Here is a 14330-nt window from a genome sequence, read left to right on the forward strand (position 1 = left end):
TTACGCATACTTTATGTTGAAAATCTGTAGGGAAATTATTTTAAAAAGGAGTCTTACTTCATCTCGATGAGGAGCTGTGGACAGAGTCAGATCTTTGTCTTCGTCCTCTGTGAACTCGGGAGATTCTCTCGTGGCCGTGAACGGAGTTACGGGTCTCGCAGGGATCGTTCTCGTGTCTTCAGCCTGAGGGGACTTGGCATGAGGGTCGGGGGCAAACGTTTCATGTTTTGGGGATTCATGTCGTTCCAGTGTATCAGCAGCAGCGTACTGATCTTCAGTTGCTGGAGAGACCGCGGCGATTAGCGGCGCAGCTGTCAAAGTGTCTGGACGGGACGAGTCAGCTTTAGAATCCATTGTTGTTAATCCAGTTTCATAATTTTTAGGAGCAAAGTCGTTGGTATCACATCCAGACGTCACAGATGAATGCTCAGATTCAGCAGCTTTTGAGGTCGTCTCCACTTGAGAAGAAAACCGAGGAGCCAAACTCTTCAGTTCCTGAAAATCAATAGAATCAGAAACAGGTTTATTATCTGTAATAGATTAAAAATATGGAAAAAAAAACAAATCCGTTGTGTTTTATATTCAAAGTGTTCACTAAAAAAACAGTAAAATATAATTTACCTTAAAGTTTAACAGCGTGTCAGCAATATCCTCACTCTTCACATCTGAGGGGACGAGCGTGTCCTCTGGGTCCTGATATATGTGTGAGGTATAAATATTCAAATGCAAAAGAAATCCATTCACACACCCACACACACATTAAATGAAATGAAAGGTTTCTAAGGGGAAGCACATTCAAAGCAGCTGCATGTGACAGAGTGGATCCATCAGCGAACAGAGCGAGCCTGCCTTCAACAGCTTCACCTCGACATGCAAGTGTCTGCTCCAGGTTTCCACACTTCAGGACATTAGATTTAAAGCTAAAATATAGTAAGTGGATTAAAACATGAAAACATGAAGAAAGGAGGGGAAGAAAAAGCCCAAGAACTTCCACAACATGAGAGAATCTGTGAGAATTCTTTCAAATGTGTGGATTTTTCATTAAAAAGTTTGAAATGTGACATTTTGGAACGAAGCCCAAAGAAAGAGGAACCCAGAACAATTAGTGTTTTTTTTTAGATTTACCTCTGGAACACTGCATGTTAGTGTGTCAGAGGACGAAGAGTGACAACTCTCATCGTCCTCATCCTCCTCTTCCTCTGAGTTAGACACGTCAGAAGGCTCCTGCTTCGTGAACAATATCATCAACAGATGATTCAAATAATACTGGAACCAAAATTATTTCTGATGATACTTGTTCTTCTTAAACAAATATATTTTCTCAAGTAATATCAGTGAAGTGTTTTTTCAGTACGCATGACTCATCAGCTCATTTTGGTGTACTTACTCATCTCTGACAAATATTTAGCTCAGTTTAGGATTGTTCATTTTTGGGGGGGGGGGGGGATTATTCATCTTCTTTCCCAGGAAACAACATTTTGTTAATGTGTTAAATCTCAACAATTATAATTGTAAATGTGATACCGCAGACACAGAGGCTGTGCTGTGTGACAACCTGGGCATGTTTAATTCTTAAAAAATGAAATACATTTATGAAAATTTGCAGTTGCGTTATATATACGAATCATAATAATCCCCCCCAAAAACAAACTGAGATTCAAGGCACTTTTGAGGGTGAGGATTTGTTAAAGGAGCTGGTTTCAATCTGTTAAATTCAAAGATGACGCAGAGTTAATAAAAATCCAAACAACACCACCAGTGGCTTTGGGTTACGATTGTGATTATTTCTTTATATCAATAATATTATTACCTGGACCAGCTGCTGTGTCTCTTCAGGAATTTTGGAGAGTGAGGTGATGCTGAGATCTTTTCTGGTTGCTTCCTCCTCCCGGATCTTATTCTGCGTTAATCAAAGAGACGAGAGAAACAGAGAAAGAGCATCATTGCATGGGATCCAAAGCACCTTCTGCCTAACCCTAAGTTTCTACAGTAACGGAACAAATCTTTTTATTTTTGACATTCTGGCTTGTTGCTTTACCTTCAGCAGCGAGGTTTGATACTGCGAGAGATGTTCTAGCTCCTCCAGCGGCTGCAGGAGGAGTCTTGCTCTGGAGAAGACCAGCAGGCTCTCCTTCGCTCCCTGTGGAAGGAGGAGCTCTCCTTTATATCTCTGAATCTCCTCCAGTGTCCTCCGGATCGACTGCACATTGGCTTGGATCACCTTCAGGAGAAACCACAAACAGATATGGTATTACGTCTAATTAAATCAATCAAACTAAAGCACGCAGTTTTTGTTCTCCTACCCTTTGAATTTTAAGTGTTTAATATAATACTACGATTGCATATATTCACCTGTCGGTTGTGAAGATGCTCCGTTAAAGTTATGTTGGTGTCGTCCATGGAGGATAAAATCGTTCTGATCTTTGGGACATTCTTCTCCATAGTCTTGAGCTCAGTTTCCATCTCCTCCACAACCTGAAAAGGTTTTCACATGCTTAACAAGAGCCCATTTCTCTTGTTGCTAAATGTTTGACTAGCGATCTGGGATCTGCAGTTCTGACTGAGGACTTCAGCTGCACGTTATGTGTCCGTGTCTTTCTTTCTACTAAAAAGTCTGCGGTAAATTCATCCGTTTGAAATTGTTACCACAGCAGACTGCAGGAGTTGCTCCAGCGGCTTCAGGAGGTTGCGTTGCATTTTGAGGACTCGCTGGTCGTTCTGGTCCAGCCTCTCCTCCTGTGCGCTGATGTCACACACGGCAGAGATCTCCGCCAGCACCGGCCTGAAGTCCTGCAGCGTGTCCCTGATCCTCTCAGAGTCGTCCAGGACCAGCTGTATTTCAGGTTCAGAACTCATCATTAACAGGAAATATGCTTTGTATCTTGATACTGTGGTCAGTATTAAATCTTGTATGGCGTATAATAGGACCTGGTAATTGTAAATAATGATAAAACACAATATAAAAGAACTATACAGTTACTATTTACTAGATCAAATAAACAAAAACAACAGTATTTGAGCAGGTGTAAGTTATTCTGTCAACAACGATGGAAGTGTCATTGAAAGAAATCAGAGACGTATCAAAAGCATATTCTATTCAAAGAAAAGCAAAATACAAGAAAATAAATATCTAAAACAAACACATTTATTTGAAAATTTGCATGAGAAATATGAGGATATGGAATAAAAATGTGATGAATGTGATATTAGATGTCGCAGGTCTTCAAAAGCTTCAGCAACTTGCTTGTGACTCGGTGTCACTAACCTGCAGGGACTTTGCATGATTCTGGAGGCCTCTGGCTGACGTGAACGAGCAAGGAGCGCTGAGCCATGACTGGGCCTCGTCCAACCAGCAGGTGGCGCTGTACGAAATGTCCTCAAACTCCTGAAGACAGGCAGGAATCTGACAAAGGAGAAAAGAAAAGGTCGTAGTTTTATTTTACAGATTTTTAGAAGAGGGGTAATCAATTAAGTAAAATACGGCATAAAGGAAAATGTCCGACCTTGCTGAGGAAGGAGGTGCGGTTCTCGGCCATCTGCGAGGCGTTTTGGTAGAGCTGCAGAGGTTGTGTGATGTGGTCTATGAGGAGGTGAGCTTGATGTGGCTGCTCCTCCGCAAGATCCTGCACCTCGCTCTCCAGGAGCATCAGACGGCTGTGCCACGCATCCAGCTCGTCCCAGACATGCTGGAGAACAGAGGGTGAACAGGAGCTTTGAGATAACGTCATGTAAAACTGACAAGTAATCACTCACACCCTAAATTTCAAACTTTTACCTCCATCAGCAAATAAACATAATTTATTGTGTTCGCACCTTGAGCACATTTTGAGCTTCAGGGACTGTCGGACTTCTCTGCTCCAGTAGCACTTTCACTTTCTCCAGGCCAGAACCCAGCTCCGCCACTTGACCGGCTAACTTCCTGACCGGGTATCTCCCCTCCATGAGCTGTAGAACACACAGTCACACAACAGGAGAGGATTTGGTTGGAGAGAGCTTACAGGCCACTGAAGATCGATCCAGTGTTTTTCCTTGTTACCTCCTCCTCTGCTCTTTGCAGCGACTGTTGAACGTCTTGTAACCGCTTGCTAATGTCGGCAGGAATCTCTGTATACCAGCTCTGCAAACCATCCATGATCCTCCTCAGTTTGTCCGTCTGTGTGGACAAATCCTCTGTGAGCTCCTGTCGGTGGTGAAATACAAGAGAAACATCATGAAAAAAATACATTAGAGTGACACAGAAAATAATATTCTGTGCTCTACCTTTGAAAATAAAAGGAGGGCTTGAAAAATAACAAAAATTAAAAAGGATTGTCATCATATCTTACTTATGGCTATTTTCTCTAAATGATAAATTGTGTTGTTAAAGATAAATGATGTATGTTAAGACGTGGAAAACGATGCAGCGCAGCTCTGTTTGATTTATATCGTACCACTTTTAATCGAAACACCTTTAAATGAATCAAATTGATTGATAATTCAGAAAATTCAATACATTTTTACCACTCCATTTCTCAGTTTGCATGCATTTTACTTCCATGTTACTTCAACCCTTCATAATAAACTGGACTGCTGGTTTCTGAGAGATAAATGAAATTTCCTCATTATATTTCAAAACTTCTCCATTTCATTGTCGATGAATGACCAAACATTGATGAGCAGCAAAGACTGAAAGACAAATAAGTGTTATTTTTTAGACACATCACTTCACCTGCTTTTCCACAATATTTCAATCTCTGCTTTCTAAACCTTGAGGCAGAAAGTTAGCCTGACCTGTTGTTGTCTTTGATTGGAGCAGGCTTCCAGTTTGGGAAGAATGGCAAACACGTGTTTCTCCACCTCTTCGATCTCGTCTTGAACGTGCTGTCTCTCGTTCTCCTCTGCCTGGGCTGCAGCTACAACCAGCAGGTTTCTCTCTTTCAAGCTGCGGGGAACAGCATCCTCTCAGCATCTCTGATATAAATGAATAATTATGTTCCGCATGTTTATTAAACAAAATCCAATCCCACCTCCTGACATTCTCTTGGATCTTCGCCAGTGTTTTGCCAACAGGTCCAGGACTGATGGGATGCTGGGAGTTGGACAGGCTCAGGGCGTGCTCCAGTCGATGTTCCAGGGAGGCTAAGGCCTGCTGTTCCTGCTCCAGACCGGCCTGGTGGATCTCAGCCCGGGCAAGAAGCTCCTGGGGTTTCTCTTGTGTGAAGCTCACAGTGGAGGAGTCAGGCACCTCAGCCTGAAGACTTGCCAAAAAACTGCAACACTGCTGTATCTGAAAGGAACAGAATTAAAAATCGAAATGTTATACATGTATTATATTTCTCTTCCCTTGTCAAATAGAAGTGTTTTATTGTTATATACATGATGCTTCGGACACATTTGGTCTTGTTTAGATGAACAGAAAGATTTGAGTGAACTCACACTTGTTGTGATGTCCTTCCATTCCTCTTGTTTTTGCTCTGCCTGCACCATCAGGAGGCCAACACCACGCCGTAATGATACCCAGCGCCGCCACAGGGCTCCCAGCTCGCCATCTTTACCAACCCCACAACCCTGCATCGGACACCCTGCCCTCAGTTCTTCTATCTTACCACCGAGGCTGCGGAGATCCTCCAACAGAAGCTACATAAAGAGATGAAAGTTTGAGATCAGAAGTGTTAATAAACAGGTCGAATGGATTCCTCTACCAACAAACTGTCAAAAAGGAAATCCAGAAAAAACATTTGCTAGTTCTGCTTTGAACTCACCGTAGCTTTATGTTGTTGGGCAACACATTTGTCATTGGATGTCACTTGTACAGTAGCGCAGTCTGAAAGCCTGGCTTCAAACCCAGACAGATGCTGCCGTATGTCTTCATGACAGATCCCGTGGCTTTGTTGTCGTACTGCACACCTGTAAGAAATGTTGTGTTTAGGGTGATTTTAAAAGAAAAAATCACATTATGAAAAGACAAAATGTGTAGAACTGGTTTTAAGACGGCTCTGTACCTCTGCAGGGACTCCAGCCTGAGCTGGGCCTGGGCCTCCAGTACAGCTCGTCCCACCAACAACTGGCTGAGGAGGCTGATGTGGAGCTGCTCGACCTCTGGGTGGGAGAGGCAGGGCTGCCGGGGGAGCAGCTCCACAAGGTGGCACATGTGAGCCTGAAATCCATCTTCTAGAGCTTCCAGAGCCTGCTGGGTTTGTCTTTGCTCCTCGGTACAGTCCAGAAACCCACCGGGAGCTGACAAGAACATGGCTTCAGCATTATGAAGAAAGGCTATTGCCCCTTGAGCAGCCCACTGGTAATCCTTTAAGGACTCTCGAGCCTGGGATAAACTCTCCTATTGAACAAAAAGACAGCTCAGAGAAACAACTAATAAAGTATTAATTGTAAAGTTAAGTTGACTTGAGAAACAGAATATTTAAGCTTACCATTCCTATGTGACACTCTTGCATCGCTGCGTCTCTAAGAGGGTATAGCTCCTTGTTGTTCTTCAGGCTGATTTTTTCTCTCCGTCCCAGAGCTTCTAACACTCTCATCCCAGACTTCAGGTTTCTCCAAATGACCCAGTGTCTTCGTAGAGCACCATCTATTGCCTTCTCATCTGGACTGACTGGCTCAGCTCCCTCCAACTCCGCTCTTGTTCTTTGGAAAAACTCTATCAAAGCAGGAAGTTCAGAGGAAAAGCGTAGACCTGGCAGAAGCTTGGCCTCTAGGTATTTGATATCATCTGTGGCAGAAAGCTCCCATGAGACCAAAGTTTCCACCGTGTGATGAATCCTCTGCCTCTCTGAATCAAGCTCAGATGGGTACAACTCCTGAGCTATGGCCTCCAGTTGGTCCCCTGCTTCTTGACACTGTGTCTTCACCAGAGGAAGTTCAACGAGGAGCATTTGGTATAGTCTGAACCGCTCACCCATACTTAGCGATTTGTCTCTGGCACGCAAGATTTGCTCTTTAGCAATGTCCCTAGATTCCTCCATTTGTCTCCTCAGGTGCAGATACTTGTCTTGCTCAAAGGTATTAAGACTAAGAGTTTTGCACCTGTCTAACAGTTCTCCAATGGTGTACAGCAGGGCACTTCTCTTGGCCTCTTGGCAGTGCTGAAGCTCTTGGACTTGACACTGGCTCTCTATTAGCATGTGCATCAAATGTGCAACGGTTGAAAGGGTTTCCAACGTCAAAGGGAACTTCTGCTGCTCCAAATCGGAGGAAATCTGCTTCAAACTGGTCTGGATGGTTGATAACTCCTCATCAGAAGAGGTTCGCTCATGAATCAGCTCCTCTAATTCCCAGCTGGTGGCTTTCTCGTGAGATAGCAGTCCATCTAATTCTGTACAAAGGCCTGACAGTCTGTTGACAAGGTAGCGGCTCTCTTCTGGACTCAATCCCGCTGCGATATCCTCGCAACTTTCTGCCATTGCCTCCACCAGATTTAGCTGGCTCTGGATCTCCACAGTGGCTAATCTGTGACTTTCCAGCTCGCTCTCCAGCATCTGGACGTCGACTTTGGAAAGATTTTCCACATGGACACAGGCGTCTCCTGCAGCATGCGATTGTGCTAGCCAGGCTTCCATGCTATCAAGCTGGGATAAGAGTTTTTCTCTGTTGTGTAGATGCTTCTTCATGGTGTCAAGAACATGATCCAAGCTGTCACTGATGGCTTCATAGAGGTCCTCTATTGTCTTCAATACTTGGTCACTTTCCTCCTTTTCCATATCAGAGGCTATATCTTTCATCTCCTCAACCTTTGCTTGCATCTTGGACCGTCGGGACAAAATATCAGTCTGAAATTTCTTCATGTCAGTGATTTGAATACGAGCCTCCTCAGGGAAAAGAGCTAACTTTTTCCCAGTGGAGATGTGGTTTTCTGCCTGTTTGGCCCATATGACCAAGTCTTGTAATTGTTTGTTGATCTTGCCTGAAGAAATGCAACATGTGGAATTGTCGAGCTTTCTCTTGGTGACATCAAGCAATGACCCCAACTCCTGAAGGTTATTTTGGATCTCATCCTTCTCCTTCTGGCCCAGGGAGAAATGGACAAGAGCGTCTGACTGGGACTGTAAGTGCAGATAAAGCTGGTTATACAGCTTTAGGTCTGTGGTCAGACAAACTAATTCTAAAGCGCTTTTGCTGTCATTGCTCTGGAAGTTGGATTTCTGAAGATCTTCAAGCTGGGTTTTCATCTGTTCGGCCTCTTTTCTAAGAAGGGAGGATTGAGAGGTGGCATTTGTGGCGTGTCGTAGAGCTCGTTTGATACTTCCTTTTAAAACACTCCATTCCTCTTGGACATTTGCAAGCTGGGCAAGAAGAGCACCTGAACTTTCAGCATCGCTCAAGTGAACTGATAACTGGCTACTCAGGTGGAGCAGCTCCCTCATTAGGCCTTTCTTCTGTTCCATGGTTTGCAGGAGGGCATGAAGTTTGTCAGCTTGAATAGCGCTACTTCCCAAAGCATTTCTGAGAAAAACACATCAGAAAAACATGAGCGTTAATGGAGCACATATGCAAACACTATCAAATTAAAGTTAGCATAAAGCATTAGCTTACGACGATGATAAGTTTACTCACAAGCTCATTTTCTCCTTCTCATCAGCTAAAACCTCCAGAAAAGCTCTCAACATCTTCATCTGTTTGTGATACTGTTTGACCTGATCCAGCTGTGCTGCTTTCACTTGCACAGTGGCAGAGGCATCCAGCAGCGCTGCGCTCCACTGTCCTTCAGCTCTCTTCAAGGCAATCGGGTCCCAGTCGCTGGCGGCACTCGTGTTTTTCATCGTAGCGACTCGCTCCTGCACACAGGCCCTGTGCTCCTGCAGGACACAGAACTGGCTTCAGAACAGATCAGACTGTTTTTTCTATGAATTAAAACGTACCATACATACCTCTGCCTCCTCCAGCTGTTTAACCATAGCTGTGACATCAAGCTGTGCTGGTTGATATCGACATGCCAGGACTCGCTGGACAGTTCGTACCAGTCGGATCTCGGGTTCACCAGGAGAGGACTTCAGATACCAGTTCAGATCAGTGTGTGGTGTCCTCTAAAACAAAATAACGACAACATAATATTGGTGGGAGACCTGCTTGATATAGCTGTCTGTGGGCTTTATTGACTTATTGCTGATCTTTTTGTGGGTGTGAATGTTTTAAACTACTATGTTAGTGTCAGTCACAAATATTGAGTTTCTTTCCTATCTTTATTCATGAGCTTCTCATTTCGAGAGCATTATTTCTTCATTTCATTCACACGCTGTTGTGCTTCAGTCTGAGTCCTCCTCAGGCTGCTTCTGCAGGGCTTGGAGAGGGAGAGCGTTTCAGAATGTGAAAGTGAAATGAAGAAATAATGCTCTTCAAATGAGAAGACCACGCTCTTGAATAAAGATAAGGGAGAAAGTCTGAACGGAATACTGAGGGTAATTAGAGCCAGCAGGAAATTATTGTATCTTTTGTTTCCTTCCTGTAAAACTTCCTCCTGACGTCAGCAGCATCATGGGAACGCACGAACATCAGTAATAACACTGCTGCTCCTATCGGTTCACTGTTCTATGGATTTATAAATGACTTTTTGCCCTTTGGATCAAACGGAACTGTACATTTATTATTTTGAATTATATTATTAAAAACTACATTTTCATTTAAATGCTACATTCAGTTGTAGAATGTGAATTAGTTCTACAAAGAGTGAATAAACATCCAGATTTTAAATTACATTTCTATAATTAGTTTAAAATTTAACCTTTTATACAAATACTGTGAAGTTCATACCCTTACAAATTAATTCTTGGACTCAAAGCAACATGGTTTGCAACCTGTGCACACGTGCAGGTGCAGGAAGCTGTGTTTGTATTTTAGTCATTTAAAACCAGTTGATACTCACATTTATTATGTTGCTTCTTTCCACCAAGCTCTGTATCTCAGACAAAATATCCTGCATGGTGGATCTGGGTTTGTGGGAAGCCATCGACTCCCCGGCCGGACCCAGATCAGCTGACAAACCCGGCTCCGTCCTCGCAGGCTCCATGCGTCCTTGCATCTGAGGCTGCATACGCACAAGACAGGGAGCGGTGTCACATTTCACCCTTTTTCTGCCCTGTGTTTGCCTACAGATAATAACAGAGCTTCCTGTTTGTTCCCTGCTCCACAGTGGTAAGTAGCACTGTGCCGACAGTGGCCCGGCGAGTCAGTACAGTTAACTCAAGAATGTGCCTGAGTAGGGAGCAGTCTTGCCCTGAGGGAGAAGGACTTTGTCTATTCATCTACAAAACGCTGCCTCCCATACGTATTTGAAGAAATTACTGATTTGTTATAACTTGGTTAGACGAGGGAGACACCAAAACATGACATGAACTGCTGGGTTACCGCACCACAAACAGGGGAGGTGTCTTTTAAAATATCTTGGGCATGAACAAGATGTGTAGCAGGGTGTAGGAGGAGCGTGAGACAGTTTGAAAAACTGAATATAATGAAGTATATATAGATATATAGATATATCTATATATCTATATATACTTTTAACTGCTTCAATATAAGTCAAACATTTCTGAACACACTGGTGTATATCTAAATATCATTTAGGAGAGTCAACGTTCATTGGTGTAAAAAATATCTCTATTTACAGAAGGAGGGCAGGCTGTTTTATCAGTGACAATAATGACAAGTTGCCGTTAAGAACTTCAACAAGAAGAAAAGCGATTTGCTGGCTTGTACCTTCGAAACTTATGTAGAGACAGAAAAAAGGTATGATACTGTATTGTCTCTGCAGATATTGACATTTGCCATATTTGAATGAGGCAAACACATATTAATACCACTTGTAATGTGTCTGAAGTTTTCTGTCTCATGCTGTATTTTCCGTTGGCAGTTAATATTTGTGCTTCCCTCGTTTTTTATGGTTGTTACTGTTGAACTTGTTTGCTGTTCAAATAATTCTTCCTTGTCAACTTTATTTTTGCCTTTATACCATTTCCATTTTTGTACTTGATTTATAATCTGTCCTTGGAGCTCCTGCAGACTGAGTATACTCACACAGCAGGTGCCAGGAAAAAAAAGAACATAATAAACTGATCTTGTCTGAATTAGCACACGCAAAGCTTTTCCATTTAAAAAAAAAAAAAAAAAAAGATATTTGATAGATTTTCTGACGCTACTGAGGGCTTAAAGTCAAAGTACATTTGCTGTCACTCTTTCAAAGTGTAATTTTTTGTTTTGTGGCTGAAGGAACTGCATGAAATTGTTTTGTAAGAGGCAGTTAACATTTGTTCTGGGTTATAGGTCTTTTTCACAACAACTTTTTTGACATGTCACAGCAGGAAAACACATTTTGCACAGCAAGTTTCCCAGCTACACATTCATGGTAGTTGCAGGTTTCAAGTCCTATTTGTTATTTTACAGTGTGCATCCACTAGATCAGGTTCTTATTTGGATCAGCATGAAATCAGCAAATTCATCAATACCAACCCTCTAATTTCTAAAGATTTACTCACAGTTCTCTGACAAATCAACTAAAATTAATGTTAAAGGAAGATTCCTGGATTGGCCCCGAGATTTGGATCCGCATTTTTTTTTTTTTCAACTGGATCACCATGTTTCTAAAAGAGTTTAATAAAACTGGACTGAACATGCATTTGAATTATGACATTCAAATGCCAAATGGTGAGAGGAACAAATGCACTTAAAGCCAGTGAGTTCCAGCCTGATGAAGGGCAAAACTCGGGAAGAGATGACAGATGCAAAATGTCAGAAACACTGAACACACACCCACTCTGCCACGAGGGTAAGATAAAGAAAAGGAGAATGGTTTGTAAATGTCACGTTTGATAAGTGAAATTTAAGATGGCAAGGACTGTGACTTTATCTGGGACATCTGGGGTCGTCCGCCTGCTGGGAGGACGAACTTCTTCAATCTGCGACGCTTAACTAACTTTTTCAGGTTCTGTTTCTCGGTTTTTTTCAAATCTGAAAAAGCCGTTGTTAGCATTTGAAACCAGACTTCATTGTGGTCAAGAGGTGACCTTCGACCTTACATATATATATATATTTCTATTACATATATTCATTTCTGCTAAATTGTGCGGAAACCAAACCAAAGAAGCAAAAATTCATAGATTTAGAAAACCTTAAGATGATGTGAAGAAGAAATATTAAAAAAGAATCCCACCTGTCCCTGTGTCAGCACCTTGTCCTTCAGCTTTGATTCACTCTCTGGCACCTCTGAGCGTTTGGACTCCGGCCCTTCGCTCGCCTCTTCTGTGTTTTCTCCTTCTGCCGACTCTGCGCGTCCTTTACCTGCGCTCTCTGCCGTGTCAGCACCCATCGTCTGCTCAGTGTCACCAGCAGGTATGTGAGTGTCAGCGACTGAACCCTCCACAGTGCACGAGCTCAACATTTGCCGAGCAGCGTGACACAAATCTGTCACCTCTTCGTTGACGTCTGGTTGTACCTGATCCAACTCTGTGCTCATTAACGTGAATGGGTTTTCCAACAGTGAGTCGGCCACTTGACACACATTTGATTTCGGTCTCTTTAAATAATGGCCTCTCAGGTCTGTTTTAACTGCTTTAAGACTGATTAATGTTGAAAGCTGTTCAGATTTCTTCTCTGTGAACCGTGAACCACACGGTTCTGCTCCCTGGGAGAATCTGCTGGTTTCAAGATTGCCCCCTTGCTGTTTGTCCGGGTGCACGTCCAACACTATTGTTAACACTTTATTTGGGCTCGCATTAATATCCTCTTCTACATGAGCATGATTAAATGTCTGAGCAGATTGATGATCGATGACTGATTGTGCTGCTAAATGAAGGTTTTTCAGATCTGTGTTGTCAGGAATGATTATTGTTGTAGCTGGGTCAGATTTCTTCTCAGGGAACGCTTCGCTTGAATCCTCTGCACCCTGTGAATATCCGAGTACATCTGAACTGCTGACTCCAGCTTTCTCATATTCCTTCACATCGTGCGGCTCCATGTCTAACATAGTAGTAAAGTCTTTCTCTGGCTTCACAGTTGAGTCCTCACACGGTTTCTCTTGTTCTTGAGGAGCAGTGATTCCCATAAACGTGTTTGATTGTGCTGCTAAACATCCAGCGACAATTTCTGTGGCAGAGGAAAAGAAGTCATTGTGCCTTTCTGCCACGGATGTGTCACAATGTGGTGAATTGATGTTTTCGGTTTCATCTGTGCCTGTAGCTGACACTTTCGAGTCCAGGATCCAGGCTGAGTGTTGCTGCAGTGGTTCAGGGTTCTCTTGATGAAGTGAATCGGATATTGAAGGTTCTGTGAAATTTCCAGAAATTGTCCCGATATCAATGTTGTCAATTTCATCATTTGGCCTAAGATCAGTTATTGAGTCTATTTCTGGTGATTCTTGTTGGAGTTCCGCTTTAACAACCTCAGGGATCTTTGGGTTTTCAACCTGATTAGAAACTAAGGCATCTTGTTTGGCTGTTGGTATAGAGCTAGTGGAAATATACGTTTCATCGTCTCTTGTGGCAGCAGCTTCTTCGGTCGTGTTTCTGTCAAGCTCGGGAGACGGGTGATGTTTTTCTAGAGTACAGAAATCGCCTGTTGTTATTATCTTGTTGTCATTCTGCTCACTTTCAGAATTGTCTGTGGCAGAGGGGGAAGGACACTCTGGAGGACACGTCTCATCCGATGAATCCGCTGAATGTGGTGTGTTACTTTTACAATTTTCTCCGACAGTCTCTCTGCCGTCCAATTCCACTCCACCATGACCTTGACTCACCTATGAAACCCAAGAAATTGAATGAAAATATTTACCACGCGGTAGAATCAGGTAATTGTCTCTCTGTATTGATTCAGAGGCTTAATACAAACTCACCGGGCTTTTAGACAGGACTGCAAGTGCACATGTGCTTTCACTGAGAGCATTTGAAGTAATTTTCTCCAGCTCCGTCCAGACTTTTGTTCCAAAACAATTTAGGAGAAAATGTTTCTCTGAGAGCACATCTAGCAGATACTGTTGAAGCTGCGAACCTTCATCCAGAGCTGCCTGCCAGAGCACAGACACACAGAAAACTCAAATCAAGAAAGAGTCATTTCGTCTTTAAATCACTGACCTACGTGGACAGTGACTGTTGTGGTGTCGCAAAACAACCAACACCTACACAACACTTTGGAATGCCTGGTATGTGTGAAGCTGAGTGAAGTTGAGTGAAGCTGTACTTTGCAACATGTTCACAATGACATGCCAACATACTGATGCTCAGCAGGCATGAAGCTTTCCATGTTCAGGGTTTACACTTAGTTAGCACGTTAACATTTGCCAGTTAGCACTGAACACAGATGTTGATGAGAATGTTCATTAGGGTTTACATGTTATCTTGGAGAAAATACATATT

The 14330-nt window shown here is 42.9% G+C and overlaps 1 protein-coding gene across 11 annotated transcripts in view; it reads right to left on the minus strand.

Moving 5' to 3' along the window:
* Positions 1 to 14330, minus strand: part of syne2a (spectrin repeat containing, nuclear envelope 2a) — a 61857-nt gene that overhangs the window by 28164 nt on the left and 19363 nt on the right. For 9 of the 11 annotated variants that reach the window (XM_069515513.1, XM_069515512.1, XM_020097766.2 and 6 more), the window contains 22 exons: positions 13811 to 13981; positions 12134 to 13714; positions 9854 to 10015; positions 8862 to 9017; positions 8548 to 8789; positions 6408 to 8436; positions 5982 to 6316; positions 5742 to 5886; positions 5416 to 5616; positions 5007 to 5266; positions 4771 to 4921; positions 4037 to 4180; positions 3814 to 3945; positions 3504 to 3686; positions 3266 to 3403; positions 2647 to 2832; positions 2353 to 2475; positions 2039 to 2221; positions 1811 to 1900; positions 1126 to 1227; positions 622 to 693; positions 58 to 495 (listed from right to left, as the gene is read on the minus strand). In XM_069515513.1, the coding sequence (XP_069371614.1) occupies positions 58 to 495; positions 622 to 693; positions 1126 to 1227; positions 1811 to 1900; positions 2039 to 2221; positions 2353 to 2475; positions 2647 to 2832; positions 3266 to 3403; positions 3504 to 3686; positions 3814 to 3945; positions 4037 to 4180; positions 4771 to 4921; positions 5007 to 5266; positions 5416 to 5616; positions 5742 to 5886; positions 5982 to 6316; positions 6408 to 8436; positions 8548 to 8789; positions 8862 to 9017; positions 9854 to 10015; positions 12134 to 13714; positions 13811 to 13981 (7224 nt within the window). The remainder of the gene's footprint in view (positions 1 to 57; positions 496 to 621; positions 694 to 1125; positions 1228 to 1810; positions 1901 to 2038; positions 2222 to 2352; positions 2476 to 2646; positions 2833 to 3265; positions 3404 to 3503; positions 3687 to 3813; positions 3946 to 4036; positions 4181 to 4770; positions 4922 to 5006; positions 5267 to 5415; positions 5617 to 5741; positions 5887 to 5981; positions 6317 to 6407; positions 8437 to 8547; positions 8790 to 8861; positions 9018 to 9853; positions 10016 to 12133; positions 13715 to 13810; positions 13982 to 14330) is intronic. The other 2 variants (XM_069515508.1, XM_069515514.1) reach the window with 2 other exon arrangements.

This window comes from Paralichthys olivaceus, chromosome 19, assembly GCF_024713975.1.
Source record: "Paralichthys olivaceus isolate ysfri-2021 chromosome 19, ASM2471397v2, whole genome shotgun sequence".
Lineage (NCBI taxonomy): Eukaryota > Metazoa > Chordata > Actinopteri > Pleuronectiformes > Paralichthyidae > Paralichthys > Paralichthys olivaceus.